The sequence below is a fragment of the Syngnathus typhle genome, linkage group LG8, assembly GCF_033458585.1.
Source record: "Syngnathus typhle isolate RoL2023-S1 ecotype Sweden linkage group LG8, RoL_Styp_1.0, whole genome shotgun sequence".
NCBI lineage: Eukaryota > Metazoa > Chordata > Actinopteri > Syngnathiformes > Syngnathidae > Syngnathus > Syngnathus typhle.
In genome coordinates this window covers 7,773,321-7,791,908 of record NC_083745.1, presented here as the reverse complement: position 1 = coordinate 7,791,908, position 18,588 = coordinate 7,773,321, and the positions used below count along the sequence as shown (strand labels likewise).

At 41.8% G+C, this 18,588-nt stretch overlaps 2 protein-coding genes across 4 annotated transcripts in view; one reads left to right on the top strand and one right to left on the bottom strand.

The window, feature by feature from the left end:
- Window positions 1–8: 8 nt before the first annotated feature.
- Window positions 9–3,439, bottom strand: si:ch211-223a10.1 (uncharacterized). The gene is made up of 10 exons (XM_061284639.1): window positions 3,126–3,439; window positions 2,714–2,849; window positions 2,524–2,634; window positions 2,315–2,447; window positions 2,076–2,254; window positions 1,936–2,009; window positions 1,666–1,828; window positions 1,483–1,565; window positions 1,208–1,398; window positions 9–1,137 (listed from the first exon to the last, which is right to left on the bottom strand). The coding sequence occupies exons 1-10, from the start codon at window positions 3,238–3,240 to the stop codon at window positions 661–663; spliced, it is 1,662 nt and encodes a 553-aa protein (XP_061140623.1). The 5' UTR covers window positions 3,241–3,439; the 3' UTR covers window positions 9–660.
- Window positions 3,440–4,460: 1,021 nt separating this feature from the next.
- The window catches only part of wdfy4 (WDFY family member 4), a 33,824-nt gene continuing 19,696 nt past the window's right edge, over window positions 4,461–18,588 (top strand). For 2 of the 3 annotated variants that reach the window (XM_061284983.1, XM_061284981.1), the window contains exons 1-35: window positions 4,461–4,675; window positions 5,256–5,513; window positions 6,348–6,459; window positions 6,875–6,984; window positions 7,143–7,262; window positions 7,347–7,536; window positions 7,643–7,832; window positions 7,971–8,131; window positions 8,950–9,182; window positions 9,254–9,393; window positions 9,640–9,770; window positions 9,935–10,036; window positions 10,400–10,590; window positions 11,312–12,009; window positions 12,095–12,188; window positions 12,257–12,471; window positions 12,553–12,647; window positions 12,878–13,103; window positions 13,195–13,271; window positions 13,343–13,561; window positions 13,703–13,881; window positions 13,965–14,196; window positions 14,559–14,704; window positions 14,776–14,887; window positions 14,948–15,138; window positions 15,216–15,368; window positions 15,442–15,515; window positions 15,834–15,995; window positions 16,410–16,504; window positions 16,595–16,691; window positions 16,798–17,000; window positions 17,300–17,466; window positions 17,733–17,852; window positions 17,939–18,100; window positions 18,175–18,330. In XM_061284983.1, the coding sequence (XP_061140967.1) occupies window positions 4,655–4,675; window positions 5,256–5,513; window positions 6,348–6,459; window positions 6,875–6,984; window positions 7,143–7,262; window positions 7,347–7,536; window positions 7,643–7,832; window positions 7,971–8,131; window positions 8,950–9,182; window positions 9,254–9,393; window positions 9,640–9,770; window positions 9,935–10,036; window positions 10,400–10,590; window positions 11,312–12,009; window positions 12,095–12,188; window positions 12,257–12,471; window positions 12,553–12,647; window positions 12,878–13,103; window positions 13,195–13,271; window positions 13,343–13,561; window positions 13,703–13,881; window positions 13,965–14,196; window positions 14,559–14,704; window positions 14,776–14,887; window positions 14,948–15,138; window positions 15,216–15,368; window positions 15,442–15,515; window positions 15,834–15,995; window positions 16,410–16,504; window positions 16,595–16,691; window positions 16,798–17,000; window positions 17,300–17,466; window positions 17,733–17,852; window positions 17,939–18,100; window positions 18,175–18,330 (5,832 nt within the window). In that variant the 5' untranslated portion in view covers window positions 4,461–4,654. The remainder of the gene's footprint in view (window positions 4,676–5,255; window positions 5,514–6,347; window positions 6,460–6,874; window positions 6,985–7,142; window positions 7,263–7,346; window positions 7,537–7,642; window positions 7,833–7,970; window positions 8,132–8,949; window positions 9,183–9,253; window positions 9,394–9,639; window positions 9,771–9,934; window positions 10,037–10,399; window positions 10,591–11,311; window positions 12,010–12,094; window positions 12,189–12,256; window positions 12,472–12,552; window positions 12,648–12,877; window positions 13,104–13,194; window positions 13,272–13,342; window positions 13,562–13,702; window positions 13,882–13,964; window positions 14,197–14,558; window positions 14,705–14,775; window positions 14,888–14,947; window positions 15,139–15,215; window positions 15,369–15,441; window positions 15,516–15,833; window positions 15,996–16,409; window positions 16,505–16,594; window positions 16,692–16,797; window positions 17,001–17,299; window positions 17,467–17,732; window positions 17,853–17,938; window positions 18,101–18,174; window positions 18,331–18,588) is intronic. The other variant, XM_061284982.1, reaches the window with a different exon arrangement.

Here is an 18,588-nt window from a genome sequence, read left to right as displayed (position 1 = left end):
CTTAAAAGTCTCGTGCCACACCTATTTTTTATTTTTTATTTTATTTAATGTAAAATTTACCACAGGGGACCTTCCAATATAAAGGGGAAGTCGAGTCATTTTTTCACGAGACAAACCACTAGTCTAAACACTGCATCCTGAATAATACAGAGTTTGTGAAATCCAAATATTATATTATATATATACAAAAATCCACCCGCTTTTATTTATTCCAGGGCGCGCATTTTTCCACTTGCTGTTGGCTGAAAATGATTAGGCAAGGTGGCAGCGTAAAATGACTGCTGGTGGCTTCTTGTGACAGTGAGTAGCACTGTTAGTCCATTCATATATGTATCTGTATATCTTGCCCTCCAAGCGCCCCTACTGAGCTTTTGATGATGTTTGGGTCAGATACATGCGACCTCTTCATTCAGATTGAGGTCGCACTGCAAAAAATCTGATTGGAAGCTGATCTATGACTACATTTTAAAAAGATCCAGCTCAGATTTGGGCAAAAAAAGAAAATCCAAATTGAGCCATTCATATAAAAAATAAAAAAAAATCTGATCCAGATCATATACACATATGGATAAAAAAATATCTGACTTGTGTCACACTTGCCTGCAGTCTGGAGGGATCCTATTGGACAATGATTAGTAAACAATTTAAGGTGTGACAGTTTTAAATGTCCATCATGACTTTGTCATCTTTTGTAGGTCCATACCCCAGCCGCCGTCCCTCAAGCAGAAACGTCAGCACTACCACACAGCGCTGTCCAAGTGACCTTTGCCTGACATCTTTACAGTGTCTGAAGTAAGTAGTTGTTGCTATGGCGATGGCACAAAACTGCTCTGTCAGCAGCCACAACTCCCACAAGAGTGTTATGGCGTTCATAACCGTCATCACTGTGACCCAGAACTCAACCCCCAGGAACGTGAGCCACGATGACAAACTGCTGGCTGACATCTTGTTGTACAGGTAGCTTGTTGCCGTGGCAACAAACAACAAGTGCCCCATGACCATGGAGAGGATAAAGAAGAGGAAGAGGCGGTGGTTAGCTCGTCCGATGCACCGGTTAAGAATAAGGCAGTGGTGGTCGTAGTCTTGAACGCACACATCACAGAGCTTGCAGTGCTTCGTGTAGTCGGGCTGGAACAACTGTAGATGAAGGGAGACCCAGGAGGTGATCATTTTTGTCCACTATTGACCCATGTCCAGTACGTCTTACCTCACAGTAGGGACAGAACCTATGAATGCTCTGGTTCGTCTCTACTAGGTCAGCGATGCAGGAGAACCGAGGATCACCGTTTGCTTCGTCCAGTGTCCCAGGGTCTTGAGTCAGAACCTTACAGAACAAACCGAGGACAAAGCAGAGGTGGACCGTCGACACCTGGACCAGGGCACCGTTCGTCCACACACATTACATTAGGTTAAGGATAACACTTGAGGTATTTACCTAAAAAGCGTAGACTTATCCATATGTAGCAGATCATTTTAGGATATTAGGTGCTATTTTCCCGTAAAAGCAGAAAAAGGAATGGAGCATGCCGGCGATGAGGGTTCCCAGGTAAATGGGGTTGGGTAACCTGGAAAGAAGATATCTGCAATCTGAACAAAGAGATCCAACGTGCTATAAAATGTGTTGGAAATATAACACATACTTAAAACATGCCACATTGTTCAAACCTTTGATAAGTGGCCATACGGTGGGACTGAGTGAAGATGTTTAAGGCCAGCCAGGGGAAAACTAAGCAACAAAGGAGACCACCATAACCCCCCATCATGGCAGCTACTAGAAGAATGGTGGCTCCACTCAGGCTTGGAAAAAACAGTGTCCAGTAGTACATAACTGGCATTAAGGGGACACAAGCAAAACACACACACAAGTGAATGTATATGTCTCAGAATTGCGTCTGTTGTGCAAAACCGTATCTAAACATTACAGGTGATATCTACCGTGAGATTCTTTGGGCTTGTGGTGAATTGGCACATTCATGTACTGGCTCAGTAGTTTGGTGAGTTGTTGATGCCTGCAAAATAAAAGCACAGCCATGTGTGCAGTGAAGGCATCATCTTAAATTAATTGTATTATTCACCTAAATGTTTTCCCCTGTTTGGTGAGGTCTAGTGGTGTGAAGCCATTGATGTTTTTCTCATGAAGGATCCTGCATCCAGCTTTTTGCAGCAGGGTCCAACATACCTCCACGCAGCCTCGTTCTGCTGCAACGTGAAGTGCCGTCGCCCCCTTTTGGTCGACAGCATCCACGGCACAACGCTGTGTACATGGCAAATTGATTTATACAGCGATTTACACATTCCCTTTTTTATGTGGTACCTGGTCTCTCAGAAGGTATTGGATCATATCGGCGTTGCCCGTTGTGGCTGCCAAGTGAAGGGGGGTCACCTGGTGCATGTCTGTGTCTGTGAAACGGAACATTTCTGTCTCCCACAAATAGTGCACTGCAACACTGTAAAATGTACATCATAGTCAATGCATGTCTGAATTATGATCAATTATGATCTTGTTTTGGTGACTTCACTCACACACTGCCCCCTGTCACGGCATGATGAAGAGAAGATTTTCCTTGTAGATCTACGGCACGCAGATCAGCTCCATACTTGATCATTTTATGAATGATGTCAATGTTTCCTTGCCTACCAGGAGTCAATCATCTATTACAAGATGGGCAGTTCTTCCCAAATAAAATAACTACAGATTAGAGTCTTCAAATACCTGCATGCAAAATGAAAAGCTGACTGTCCTGCATTGCATGTCAAGTTGGGGTCTGCCCCGTTGCTGAGGAAAAGGTCAACAAGGGAACGGTGACCATGAAGGGCAGCGTAGTGCAGTGGAGTGAAACCACCCCAGCCTGGATGAAGGTAAAAAATATATATATATATATATAGATGAAATGTGTGCATATGTTATTATACCGATATCATACTCATACTATATAAAATGGATGGATATTTTACATTTTTACAACCATGCAAATGTTTTCAAAAGAAAATACCTGAAACTTGTAATAACTTTTATCATAGTAAATTCTGATTACAAGAAAAAGATACATATTTTCACAAAGATAAAGCCATCCATTGCCATTACACATAGCAAAACTTATGAATTGTATTTGTTTTGTGCTTACCTTTTAGTGAAAGGACTGAGCAGTCATTCTGAATAATGACTTTGCACTGCTCAATGTTTCCCGTTTGTGTGAAGTCAAAAATGCCCTCGTTACCCAGGGAACCCATCAGATGCATTGTTGTGTCTTCACATGAGCAGATCTGCCTTATATTCCTACTTCTCCGGAAGTGATCACATTAAATTAGCTTCTAAGACGAATTGCGTCTTTATATTTTTCATGCAAACCCTAAAAATAAACATTCCGCGACGACGAGACGCAACAGTCAACTGCTTGTCAGTAACGGACCACGCCTCAGGCAAATCATTGGTTGAAGCATACCACATGACCAGAGATGTCATAAGTGAAACAGGAAAGGGACGTGGTACTAAATACGTTCTTTTGTTGTTTTATAGAGGAATGCTTTTTTTCAAATCTATAATTTGACACAATATTTGTGTTGGTTTTAGTAATTTACTAGCCGCCAGTGCAGAGAATCAATGTTATTTAATTTTTGACTTACTTTGCATGTATTAAGTTCCGGAAAAAAACTGTAGTCTAAATTCATTCGTAAAAATGTGCACCCTCTGGCTATAATTGTTCATGATCTATGTTTTGTCTTGACGTCACCTTCTGTTCTAATCTTAGATCAACACTAATGGAGCAACATTTTGAAATTGTGCACCGTGCACGTTCAAAATTCTTTATTCTTCTTTTTTGCGTAATCTGATAGTTGTGAGTTGCAATAGTTGCAATATTGTACTTGCCCACTAGATGACACTGTTTATTTGTTTTGCGTCCTTCACTTTCACCGCAGGATTGTTGTGGTTATTTCGTCAAAATCATTAATATATGTTGCAATGATGGCTCGATTGTCAATAATTCCTTCAATAATGAATTAATTAAATTTAAGTTGAATTTGTATTCATTTGTCTCGTTGAATGATTCAATATTTTTGTAAATAGCAACAAAAAAATCCACAATCACATTTAGGGGCAATTTATAGTCCTCAACTAACCCAAGGAGAATGTTTTTGGAATGTGGGAGAAAACTGGCCTACCTGGAGAAAACCCATGTAAGCATGAGTACTTGTCACATGAACTGTAAGGTGGAGGTGCAAACCATTCAACCACCATGCAGCCTTGGTTGTAATTCAAATGTATTTTTAATTGAAGGCCTCACTTGCTTTCTCGTGAGTTGCTGTCACACTGAGTCATATCATGGCAGCCAGATCTATAAAAAGCACAAGAGACTACTGAGCTGTGGTGGGAGGGCCCAATCCAATTGACCCAACAATACTTTTTCACTTCTGCTTCTCTGGGGTAGTCAGGAGGCACATGACCTGAACCAGCCAATGTTCAAAGTTCATTCTACTTGTTGCAGATTAGTGAGAGCAGGCACACAGCACAGCACAGCACAGCACAGTGGAGTGCGCTTCAGTCATGTTTTAGCAGGTCTCTGCTTGCCTATGCTGCTGACATGGAAATGTGGACACAGTAGGAATTCAGCTGGACTCCTACAAGTCACTTTCACAGTTACCTGTTAAGTCACACATGGCTCTCACACAAACACAGGTAGGAACTTGTGTTGTACATTCTGTCATTGTGTATGTTTCAATGAAATGCCGGTAAGAAGTTTGATTTGGACTCATTTGAGCTGTACAGTCCACCACTTCCTTCTTTGTAAATCACATGCCTGTTAATAGAAAAGGCTCAGAATGATTTGATTCAACTTCTTTGTTTTTACCATGAATTTCAATCCAATCATTTCCTGTTGTTCATTTGAAAGCTGACTGCAATAATTGTGTTTGCTACTTGGATTTCTATCTTTGGAAAATCATGTGGAATTCATTGTAGATTAATCACAAATGGAAGAAAACCAAGGCAAAATGGAGCTAGAGCAAAAGTTTTGAGTAACTTCACTATTGTTAGAGAATTTGTGGGGTTGAGTCAACAAAGTTGACATTTCTGGTCATTTTGTTTTCATGCTGATCTTAATGAATGAACATTTTAGGTGGTATTTGACTGCTAGTGGTTTTAGTCTCCTGAGTGATAGTTTTTCCCCCTCAGCACATTTTTATTGGAAAATGGTGTGTGTTGTCATAACTAGATGATGTTGTAGATTTCTGAATGTTGTCTTTGTGTTCCTCCCCAGGATGCCGGCGTAAAGGGTGACAGGGTCAATAAAGAAACAGGCGAGCTGAGTGCTTCAGGGGAGCTATCAGTTTCTGCCGAGTTGGATGTGAAGAAAGCGGTCGTCCCTTGTCGGGACCCTCGGGTCTCTGATTTACTACGTGATCAACTGCATCAACTTGACATTTACCAATTCTCAAATCTGGACTGCAAAGATGATGTGGCCCTTTCAGAAAAGAACCATGACCATCTAGTCAGAGTCCTGCCTCTCTACATACAGGTATCAAAGCTCTTGCCTCCATTGCCTTTTCACTAAATATTTGTCAACATGGAGAGTGTATTCGGGAATTCTTAATGGATAAGAACATTTCAAGACTTATCAGCAAAGGTTAAAGTAACAAGACAGTGTTCTCGAATCAATGCAGATAATATGAGGTGACAATCAGATGTTTGGCCTTTCGCCAATCCCATCACTCAGCCCTTGGAACAACAGGTCTCTGCTCTTTGTTTTATTGTCACATGGAATTCAAAAATCCCACGTTTGATTTGGAATTAATAAGTGTGATGATGAATACAGTGGAACATTCACAGTCAAGCAAATTCCATTGAACAATTTTGAGTTCACACCTTAAACACATTTTGTGAGACTTCAGAACCATACCAGTGATGGCCAGTTCTATATTTTACATAATAATAATAATAATAAGACTTCAGAACCATACCAGTGATGGTCCGTTATTTTATTTGATAATAATAATAATAATAGTTATTATTATTATTATTATATTTCCAAGTGCATTGGGACTTATTTGAGTCTTTACTTATAATCATTCCGTGTTACTTTGCATGTGTGCGTGCCTGATTTAAACCTCATGACCAGCATTCGAGGATTTACATAACAGCTCACTCAGTGAAATACGATATCCTCTTATGGAAGTGAAAGAGAACATAGTGCCAGTTGGTGACTTATAATATACCACCTCCGACTAAAGCACCTTTGTTTGACAGCTTCTTGTTCAGTGAGGGCGGGGAAAGCTTCCATCTAATTAATTCCATAAATTATCTGTTGTGTGTGTAATCAATATTCTAATGAGCTGTCTTCACTTGATTGAAGGTATGTGAGGAAGGTGAAGGGCTCGAAGGGGTGGACTTAAAGGGACTTGCAGCGCTCACCACTGATGCCTTCATCCATAACATCCACAACAGGCTTACGGAAAGGCCAGCAGGTAAAGACCCCTGACACAAAACAGTCCCTCATAATAATGTCATGATTTTCCGGACTTTCTATCTCACTCTTTACTTCTGCTTTTTTCTATGAGCTGTGGTTCTTCTACTCAATGCTTTATTTAAATGTCTCGGTTTATTGTTACATTATATTGATAAATATATTGACACATTGTGGTTCAATTAAGAGAGGTTTATCACATTATTGTTGAATTGACAATAAACTGCGCAAAAAATGACTTTTGTAACTATTGTGAAAAACTATAACATTTCTAGAGAATTACTAAATCTCAAAACGTTTTCTTTTATTGGGTAAGCTCTTTATAAATACAACAACTATTGCCTTACATTTATTTGAAGTTTCTTTTCTAAATGAATATGCTTGCGTACTAATCATACAATCTTTTGTGTTCCCAGAAAATGCCCGTGAGGAAGTTGTGCGATTCTTCCAGAAAGAAGACGAACACACAATCTGTTCAGGATGGCTGCTGCTAAAATCTCTCCTGCTGTTAACTGCTGATAGCTCGGTGAGTTTTTCTAGTTCCTTGCTCTGCTCATGTCATCTAATACCGACAACTTTTTTTTTTTTTTTTAATTGAACCTAAAATACACCCACCTAAACAATCTTTCAACTATCTTTCTTTTTGACACAACTCTTGACGTTTCTTAACATTTATGTTGGTAGGTGTCATCTATAAATCCAGAACTTCCTGCTGTTCTTGTCAAATGTTTGTACTTGCTCGTGTGCATCCCACCCAAGGAGGACTTAACCACAAAAGAGAGCTTTCAGGAGCCTCTAACACAGGTAAATATGACTTTATTCTTCCATCTGACACTAGATAGTGTGCCTGACTTCCTCACGTCCCTCAAACCCTTGCATCTTTTGTAGGTTCTCCTCCAACTATGTAGGCAGCCAGTCAACGTGGAGCGACTGGTAGAGACCCAGGAGCTTCAGTGCCTTATCATCGGCCTCACATCACTTTGGGACCAGACCAGCGTCTCGTGGAGGCATCAGGCCTCCCGCGTCCTTAAGGTGGTTTCGGCTGTAGCTACGAGCAACACTGTTCCCAACCTACTTGGTGAGCCAACATTTGGATTTAGTGTACACTTGGCAAAGTATTTATTCTTGCTTTAATTTTTTTTCAATAATTAATCCTACAAAAATCGAATTGTCCTTCTTTTCAGCAAAGAACAGCATTCGCATATGCATCCAGAATCTGTTACATATCAATTCAGAGGCGGCTGGCCCGCTGTTAGCTGAGGTGGCCGTGGCTGTGTTCAGCTTCATTCCAGACACATATCTTCTCAATCCAGCGCTCTTCATTGAGTTTGAAACTCACAATGGCTACAAGGCCCTCCAAAACATTCTTAAACGGTGAGATGATGATCATATATTTTGGCTCATGTTGAAATTATTTTAGCAAAGCACCAACATAGTCAATGCAATCTCATTTTATTGTGATTTTCAACCCTTCACTCTTCTTATTTCCTCTCGCCTATCATTCCACAAAAGTTGCGAAGGAAGTATCTCGGAGGATCAGTTCCACTATGTGGAGGAACTGCTGGCGCTCATTGCCTCCTTCACCCTGCTCGGCAAAACAGAACTCAAAGTGGCTCTTTGTGTCAGCCACCCTCAGCCTCCAGGCTTTAAATTTGTGCCGCCCCTCAACAAAGGTAACCCACAACCTAACCGCTCATCCTACTTTGTCGTGTTCCAACTTCCAAGCTCAAAGCCGTCATTTCGATTGTTCACTCGATTCCTCTGTTGCAACGGCCCACCTTGACTCCACACTGCCCCCACCTGCACCCCGCTGTGGCAAGCAGTGTCCCTCCGCTTAACAGGAAGCTGAGGTGATTATGTCTGGGATGATGAAGTGGCGGCTTCCCTTTTAACCATGTTAGGATGCCCCACATCTATTCACCACTGGCCTACAACAAGCAGCCATTTATCATGGATGCACACACACCAGCGGAAGACTCCGAAATGCGACGACTATAATAAACACACATGTGCACACTCGCACTGAGCAGCCATCCATCACATGAAGCAGAAGCTCTCATTCCCACACAGGGATCATGAAGTCTTGTGTTGATCTTATTTGGTTTTGATGCAATTTAACTTAAGCGTGAACATGAATTCTATTACTAAGCAGCTTTTTATTTATCCATAACACACGCCAGGGTGTTTTCTGGCCTAATATATTCCCTTCCATGTTCATATTTTGACAAGGGGGCAGACAAACTATATCAAGGCAGATTATTTGTTGTATTCATACATGTTATAGTTTTTGTTTTCAATCTATCTGTTTATGTGCAACCTAATTTGGTGTGTTTCCTCTATTCAATTGACCTTGCCACAGAAAATCTTCCAGGAATTTTATTCATTTAATATTTTGACTATATTAACCTTGCTCAGCTCCTCATTGAAATAAAAATGACATAATTTACTACAGATGCATTTTGTTTTCTTGACTCTCAACTTTTTATTTCAGGTTCATCAGTAAAGAACATGCCTGCCTTCTATCTGCTGCAGGCAACCTTGCTGCAATCTGAGGATTCATTGCTGTGCTGTCAAATCTTAAGAACGGTACAAATGATTTGGGAGAGAGACAAAGCCAATTTCTTCTTGTTGGAGTGGACCACCCAGACGATGGCCCAAGTGGCCGCATGCGTGTGCCGCAAACCGCCAGCAGTCCAAACGATGTTCTTCTCAATGCTCGAAATGGTACAGTCGGTCTCACATAGTACTGAATGCATGTTTTTGATAGTACTGATCCAACGCTGGGTCTCCTCCAGGTCATCTTCAAGCTTAACTACATTCCCCATGAGGCATTGTGCATACTGCTGGCCATCTTGAAGCAGAGCTGGTCAGGGTCACTCGCTGCACAAGTGGTGGGAGCAGAGTTTGGAGTGGCGACTCTTACAAGTTTTCACAAGTAAGCAGCGCTACTTTGGAATAAATAAAGAGAAATGTAATGAGACAATCAAATAATGGTTACATAGCATATGGACATGTCCTCAATCCTTTTTATCTGATCTTTGCAAGGAACTCCATAATTTCAAAATATTCACTCTACATGCCAAAATGTATTTGCTAAGGAGGATTAGATTCATTGCAATTCAAAATATAATAATAAAAACTGACTCATATTTTAAAATCATGATGTTGATCTCCTGTGTAGGATGACGGTGCACAGTGGCATGCTGGCAGAAGTGCTAAGCGACGGGGGCCTCTTGGAGTTACTGCTCGGGGAGCTTCGCAGGAGAGCAAAAATAATCCGGAAGGCTGGAATCGTCTCTACGTCTCAATTAGGTAGGAGACATCACATGTGACTCACCCTTCATTTGAGTGCACTTTACAGCCAGCATTGCACGAGTGATGTTGAGCAATTCCTTCAACAATGATTCACTGCATCATGTCATTATGAGTCATTTTGACATCAAATGTCAACTCTGAAATACAAATCTACTCCGTAGATGCAGAGCAGCTGCCATGCGTAGAAGATTGCGACAAGTTGCTGACGACTTGTATGCTGCAAGTTGTGTCCGCTCTTACTCTGCGCTCAATCAAAAACACAGGTAGGAAACGTCACTGTGTTTATTTAAAATGGATTTGAATTACTTTTTAAAGTAATTTAGTGAAGGCTGCAACTTCCTTCAACTCCAAAAAGATTACCGTATTTTCCGCACTATAAGGCGCACCGAGTTATAAGGCGCACCTTCAATGAATGGCCCATTTTAAAACTTTGTCCCTATATAAGGCGCACCGGATTATAAGGCGCACTGTTGGCTTTTGAGAAAATTGGAGGTTTTTAGGTGCGCCTTATAGTGCGGAAAATATGGTAAGCAGAATAGAAATAGGATCAAATATGGATTACAGTTTTACTTCACTACATTATTAGATCATTTTTAAATGAGCCTAATTATTTGCTTATGTTTCAGTGTCAGTGCGAGAGCTCGGTATGCTTCCTTACATAAAGCTCTTCCTGGATGAAGCTCATTATCGAGGTCCCGCTCTGTGCATTTTGGAGCATCTCGCCGAGCTGAACCCGGAGGAGTTCATGAGCACCGCCATAGGAGCCCTCTGTTCCTCCACACAACAAGAACTGGCTTTGAAGCGAGACCTGTTACAGGTACTCGCCTCTCAGCTTGAAGTCTTCATCTCGCATCAAATCATAACAAATTGTAACGCACTTAAAATATAATTAGCAAGTGAATTTATTTTCTTTACATGTGGGATGTTGATTACATTATCACCAAAGCAGATTGATTTGCTAAACAAGGTTTAGCTGTTAACGCTGGACCGATTTGATTAGCCCAGTCGCAATCCTACTGCGGTGTTGCTTTCGGATCGGTGAATGGGCCCGAGATCTGATTAGGCTTAACAAGGTTACACACCTACTGTATATGTCTGATTTTTATAGATGGCAATGAGAGAGGCTCTTACTTGCAGATATTGTGTACGTGTCGGGCGGTGTGTGATTTTTGTACTTGTGTGCTGTTTGTGCTAACGTGGTTAAATCAGGTGGCAATCAGATTGGCTCTGACCCGGGTTGCCAAGTGTTCCGAGCCATTGTGATTACTCCGGTTTCACTTAATCGCATTTGCCCCCGCGTTGTGCCTCACACTTTACCTACCTGATGGATTAGCTCTCCAAATTGAATAACGCTAATGTGATTTAGTTGACCTCCAAAAACTATTACCAGAAATGATTTATGATATATCTATAGCTTTCATCTATTTTTCATCACATTGTTTTAATTGACTCCAGCTTGTTTTTGAAAGCTTTCTGTCTTTTCTGCCGAGCAAAATATTTATCCATCCGCTCACCTTTTTGTCAAATGTCTTTGTCAGTCTATGTTGAACGTGCTGGAGAGCCCAAATAGCCTGGACGCTTTTCGACGGGCCGGCGGCTTCGCTGGACTGCTCTCGCTCGTGCTCGATATGGAAGGTGCCCTGGCTGACCCTCCCCGAGGAGAAGTGTGGCGATCCGTCGGTCATCAACCATCGCTCGACCTCCTCCTTCTCGCCCTCCATATCCTGGCCTCTGCCGTACATCTGCACGCGGTGAACGGGCACTTTTTTCAGACTGGCGGCTTTTACGAGAAGCTGGCTGAGGCTCTTCTCCAGCTGGGCTGCTTCAACTCGGAGAGGAGCAGGTGGGAGGCGGACGAGGGATGCTTTATCAAGACTGCAGAAGACCACCGGCCTCCTGGAAGAAGCTTCTATCAGTTTGTTGAGTTAGCAGAAGAGGCGCCCTCATGTCACTCCCTCCCATCCGTCAAACTTTCCATCACTCTTCGGACTTGCATCAGGCTCCTTTCCTATCTTGATCACTTTGCAACAGGCCTCTACTCTCCTCTTGATTTGGATTTTGGCCCAAATCTGTGCGATGCGGACCGAAAGAAACTAAATGGAACGCCAGTGCATGAAGGGATGCATTCAGTGTCACCACCGATCCTCGTTGGACCAATCCAGCAGTCGGTGGAGGACCTCCAGGGATCTTGTAGAACCACAGGAACCAGCATATCAAATTTAGAATCCCAGTCGAGGTGCTTCTTTTCACTCACATGCCTCAAACAAGTTGTTGCAAGAAGATTTAATGTGGGTTAACAAGATTTCCTCTTTGCCTTACAGTAGGTTCACTTACGATCATGTTATTCTTCACCCCGGAGCTATTCGAGTCATCATGACTCTCCTTCCGTTCATCTTTACGCCCGAGGACATAGAGGTAGTTGTTTAATCATGATGTCATAAGGCCTTGGAGGTCTAGACTTATTTCCTCTGTTGTTTCCTCAGCTTTCAATGGAGATCCAGCTTGCAGTGGCAAACCACATTCAGTCAGCGGTCAAATCGGAGCGGAATCGTCAGATCATGTGCGAGGGGGGGCTTCTCTCAACACTCTTGACTCACTGTCACAGCATGCTGCTCAATCCAAAGGATCCGTTGCATCAAACTGTTACGCGGATCTTCGAGAAGCTCTCCTCCCAGGCCATCACACCTTTAGAATTCAGGTTGTTATGCCTGAAATAATGTTTTTTTACTTTCTCTCAACATTTGAGATTATCTGATCAGTTTGTTTCTGATCTTTTCAGGAAATTTCTGTGTTTAGCAGACCCTCTTATGAGTTTGGCAACCAAAGCTGGTGTGCCATCAAAACCAGACTGGCCCGGAACAGGAGAAGTAGCTGGTGCTGTAGTTTTGTGATATATATATTTTTCAATAGGACAAATTGACTTCACCCACCTGCCCAGTTAAACTCCTTTGCTAACCAAAACAAAAAAACATACTATGTCTCAGTTAAAGTGTGGCGACTAAAATTCCATATTGTCAACAAATTTCATAAGTAGTGTCAAATATGATCTGGGAGAACTCAAACTTTAAATTAAAGTAACTAGAATTTTTTTTATTTAATTCCAGATCTCAACACAAAGACCGACATAATAACAGGGTGCTCATCTAAGCCACTAAAGCGGACCTTCAGCCTGTTACAGTCTACGGACAGCAAATCTTTTGCTGGTTCCGCCATTCCTGCCCACCAGATCATCAGTCTGGTATCCATGACATCACCGCGCAACTTTCGGCCACATCGGCTGTCCGCCACGCCGGCCTTTGTGGAGTTTGACATGACCGAGAGCGGCTATGGGTGAGTCATAACCTGCCAATTGATAGCACTTGGCGCCATCAAATCAGATTAATCAATTAACTTCTTCTACTTCTTGGTTGTCTTTTTACAGTTGCCTTTTCCTGCCTTCATTGGCAACAGTGAAGGGAGTGACAGCCGATTCTATCTCAACTGGTGGAATAGGAGGAGGTAAGGGTCCAAATGTTCATTACTAAATCGAACCAAGATGTCTTATCATCGCTTTGTCTCCGTTTTGTCAGACTGCCGGGGTTTCCCTCCCACAGCTGGGCTTTCCTATTCCTGCTGGTTTCAGATCAACAGGTTTAGCTCAGCGTGTGATTCCCAACCAATTCGACTACTAACAGTTGTTCGGCACATGTCGCGGACAGAGCAGCAGTACATTTGTTTGTCTGTCTCCTTCTCGGCCTATGATGGCTGTCTGGTTCTTTCCACGGAAGAGGAAGCTTTTACTTACTTGGGTAAGAAGTAGATGGATTTGGATCTTTTGGAACATATACTTCACACAACATCTCCATTAAACTATCAAAAAACTATTAAGCTAATCATTTTCTCGATGTAATATCTCTTGTTTGAATATCTTTCTTATTATTGAAAAACAGATATGATGGAGTCAGAGGTGAGCACCCCAACCTCTTTGCCCACCTCGCTGAGGTTCCGTTGCTCCAGTTTACTGGTCCCGGGTCAGTGGCATCATCTTGTTGTCGTCATGGCCAAAGATGTAAAGAAGAGTTGCATGGCTTCCGCCTATTTCAATGGCAAAGTAGTAGGAACTGGAAAGGTGTGAGGACCTGAGAAAAAAAATTGATGTTGAGAGCTGACATGAACTAATGTGAATTCAATCTAATGTATCTTCTCAATCAGATGAAATATATTCAGCCCTTTCCTGGCAAGTGTGTCTCCATGGACCCCACTGCTGTTATTGATGTGTATGCATTAATTGGGACGCACGCTTTTTGGAAAGACCATGCCGCTCTGGTATGGCGTATTGGACCGTCTTACCTTTTTGAGAAGGCTTTGAGCCCTGAGCTAGCAGGCATCATATACTCTCAAGGCACTGCCTATCTGGGCAACTTTCTGGCTTTGTGCAACAAAGGCAAGTGCATGACAATGTTGTCAGTTGGATCTGTTTCTTGATTAACTTCATACTGTGAAAAAATGTGACTTATTTATAGTTTTGTCAAGAATTTTGGTCTGATTAGATACTTATAATAGCATGAAGCATGTGAATCTGAATATTTTTCACAAAAACTAAGTTGTGGTAGTCAAAGGCTAAATTCGTTAAGACAAAACAAGATTACCATTTATTTTTGTTTTCTTTTTTGGGAATGTGCCATATTCAAACTCGTTTATTTTATTTGCTTACATTTTTGACTCGTGACACTCGATAGGCTCAAGCCTTTTTTTTTGCTTCTATTAGTTTGTTTACTTGCTTTTATATCTCTCACTTATTCCCAGATCCAGAAGTGGAGTCTTCCCCTCTCTGGATAGTTCCTGAGGAAAGAATTACATTTGGCATCAACCCATCAGTTTCCACATTAACAAATGTTGTGCGCATCAGAGAGAACTACAATGAGGTGGACTGCAGATTGATTGCTAAAGAGGTGCGGCCAGACCTTTTTGATATCCATTTGCTTTTTAGCTACATTCTAAAAAATCATTTATATAATTCCAGCTTGGGATAACCTCGAGAGATCAGTCCACTCCAGTGTTCTTGGCTCATAACATCAGTCAACACCTGAGTGGCACCGCACGAACTATAGGAGCAGCACTGATTGGGCATTTTGGTGAGTAATGCACACAATATACGTGTAATGTAAAGTGCATTTGAAATCTTTTTATTGTAGGTGTCCGCACGTTCGTCCCCAGAAGTGCCGCTGATGCGTTTTTGTACGTGGGTGGGCCTTCAGTTGTCCTCAGTCTAATCGCAATGGCGGCAGACGACACCTCCCTGTACGCAGCGGTTAAGGTCCTTCTCTCCGTTCTGGAAACAAATTCTGCCATGCAGCAGGAAATGAACCGCATCTGCGGTTACAAGGTCGGTTCCAATTCACTAAAATAGCAACATTTAAAATGTCTTTTTTTTTTTTTTACATATAATTTTACTCTATGCAGCTGCTTGCTTTCTTGCTAAAAATGAAGAAAACTTTGGTCAGCCACAGAACTTTTCAGTTGATTCTGTACCTCTCGAGCTCCATGGAGTTGAGCTGTGGTTCGGACTATCTGCAGAACCCAGCTGCTTTCCAGGCTCTGCTATTGGACCTGGAGGTAACCATTCAAAAACAGTAACCAGTAAGGTGTAAGGAATACGTATCTAACATCCAATATCTCATGTTGTCAGGTGTGGAAGAACACGTCGGAAAATCTGGATCTCTCAGTCCTGAACCACTTTGCTGAGATCTTGAAGTCCCCAAGGTAGTTCTCGTGATCACTCGGCATGTTACCAAGCAACACAGATTTAATCCAATCTGTTATTTGCTCACATGACAACAAGTTATGCAACTACTTGACACTGACATAAAGAGACTCTTGTTTGGGATAGACAGCAAACTTTATCTTCTTCGTTGTCAACATTTTTCAGAAGCCTATCATTAATTCCATGCTTGTGTATCATGGGAAAGTCTATGAGAAATAGGTTTACCGTCAGCGTGAGAGAAGAACACGCAATGAATTGAACAAGGTTGGTTGTCAAGAAAACTGATTATGACGGACATTGTGTGTGTGTGTCCTCAGCAAGGAGAGCAGGATTGCAGTGGTCATGCACAAAATGGGCGTTGTACCATATCTGCTCTTTGAGCTGTGTCACCCATCTGTGACTTGTCAAAAAGTCAAGCTTGTTGCTTGTGTCATCACCTGCCTCCTGAAAGCTCACTTCACTCCTTTGGATATAAGCAGGTAGTACCTGAACACATGCTGGCTGGATGTTTTTAAAATTTAGATCTAAAATGGCAGTAGTTGTTTACGTTTTGTGTAGGATTATATGTTGTATATAATTGTAATGTATATCGAATGCAATTTTAAGCACATATTTTATTTTAGCTACATTAGTATTGCGAAAGAAAATTGACCAAGATTAAAATATTTATATTCATTTATTTGGATAATAACTGTTGTATTCGATCACTAGATTATGCCTGCGTATTTAATGTTAGTAGAAACATTTCGGAGCAAAGGTCAAAGAACATGTGCATAAAGTTTGTTGATGTTTTCATAAGTGAGAAAATCCCACATCAAATGGCCGCAAAATACATGCCAATCTATTATGAATAGTGGCCAGTGTGCGTGAAAATTGTTTGTGTATTTTGCCAGGATTGGACTCTTCCTCATCTACACACTCCCTCCTCTTCATAATGAGGTTGAGAATCATGGCACGCCTGACTGTGATCTTTCCCAAGAAACAAAAAGTAACACATGACAATGTGTTCATGAAAGACACCTTCTGACTTGTATTATTATGATTGATGACCCCACACATCTAATTTTTGTTTTCTTAGTTCAAAATTCTGCTCCCGCCAGCCTCATCTGGATCCGCAACCAGCTGTTGCTTGTTCTTTGTGACATCCTTGGCTCAGACAGCCCTCTAATCAAAGAGTAGGTTGCATGACTTACTGCTTTGGAAGCCACAATAGGAAGTCATCAGATTTGCTATTAGGTCATGGAAGAAACTTTGAACTTGTGCTGTGTTATTCTGTTTAAGTCAACAGAATGCTGTCTATGATGTCCTGGGCAGCGATTGGTTTCTGTTCTTCCTGAAGCCGCAACTTCACGCTTCCACTGTGAAACTGGGTCTCATCTTGCTCACACGCTTCCTGTCCTGCCCGACGCAGCAGAGCAGCTTCAGGGAGGCGGTGGTTGTTGGAAGTCTCTTCGATGGCATGGAGCAGCCCTTTGCTCTTATAGGTACACAATAGTTAATAATGAGGTTTTGTTTCTGTAGGAATGTGGGCAAGAGCATAGCGTTGAAATAAATTAAATGACCTTTCAGAAGGTTTTTTTTCCCTCAACAACTTTGTACACCTCCTTAGTTTTTTTTCCTCTTTGCACGAGTACATCAGCCCCGAGTTTGCCATTTTAACAGCTTTTTAGGCATGGCTGGCATATTGTAGACAACTCAGACAAGTGGTCATGCAAATGTGTGACTGAAGAGTAATTTATCTTTTTTTGTTTCTGCTTAACCCCCCCCCCCCCCCCCCCCCCAGACAACCTTCGTGCTCACGCTTGGTCATATGAATGTTCCAGTGCTGCATGCCCTGGTTTTGATATTCTTCGAGGTCTTCTGGTCAGACACTTTCAGCTGCCGCAGGTCTATGAAGCTCTGGGTGCTCTGCTTCTGGGAAGGAGGGTCAGCCATTCTACAGACAGAGAAGTGAGTATTTTTTCTTGAACTGCTATACATGGGAAGTTATAATAGAAAGGTAAAAGACGCATGTAAGTTTTTTCGAATACTCTAAATTGCTCATTCTGAATTTGTAAATAATTGTTCGTCTCAACCCTACCTGCCATTGACTGGTGAAAAGTTTTCAATGTACAGCTACACCAACTCTCAGGATCACCCATGAATCAATGAATGGCATGATATAAAATGGTCATATTTATTTATGACATCTAAATTGTGCCACTTGTAATCTCCAGGTGAACTTGGATGACTCCTTCCAGTCATTGATCGACAGCCAAGCCGATAGTCCTGCCCCAAAACTCTGTGTGGAAGCTGCAACATTACTGCTTGAATTGGTCAAAATCGTCATCAAGCAAGTAAAAACATGAAATAGGCTCAACTGTTTGTAACTTGTGAATTACATTTTACGCCAAATCAATGACAGCCTGTCTTTTGAATGAAGCACCAACCAGGCACTGATGCATCATGGAAGTTGCAGCTGCTGTCAAGCGTGATGCAGTTCTTCTGCCTTCTGCATAACCTTCGACCCCGAGACCCACTGTGGGTATCCATAGAGTTCCTCCACGCGCTTGTTACTGTCATGTTCCCCTGGTTCGGTGCAGAGGTTTGTGCCTTAAATTTTTTTTCGTGAGATTTCTACCCACTTCCTTTTGACTGATGGTTGTATTTTTTTTCCAGGGTGACCATGAGACTAGAATAACCAAATGTGAGGATGAACTCATGATGCAGTCACCCAGCAAGCCAGTGTGTAACTTTATGCGTATTCTGCTGATGGACAGTCTTCTCAATGTGTCTTGCAACAGCAACACACATCCCCTAGTGTTTCTGGTGGAGGTAAGTGAGCACGTAAATGATAAAACTGCAAGCTCTTCATTCATACATCCCACTCAAATATCAACGTGCACACTTTTTGCAGGTTGAGCTTGCAAAACTATCTTTTCTCCAGAAGGTGCCACTATTTGCTTAGTTACAGAATTACCATGGCAGAGCAATGGCACTAATGATGGAATGATTGTACTTAGAAGAACAAATAAAAGCAGAATGGCTGTGCTGAGTGTTTTCCAGTCTCATGTTGCAGGAAGCTCTAAAATA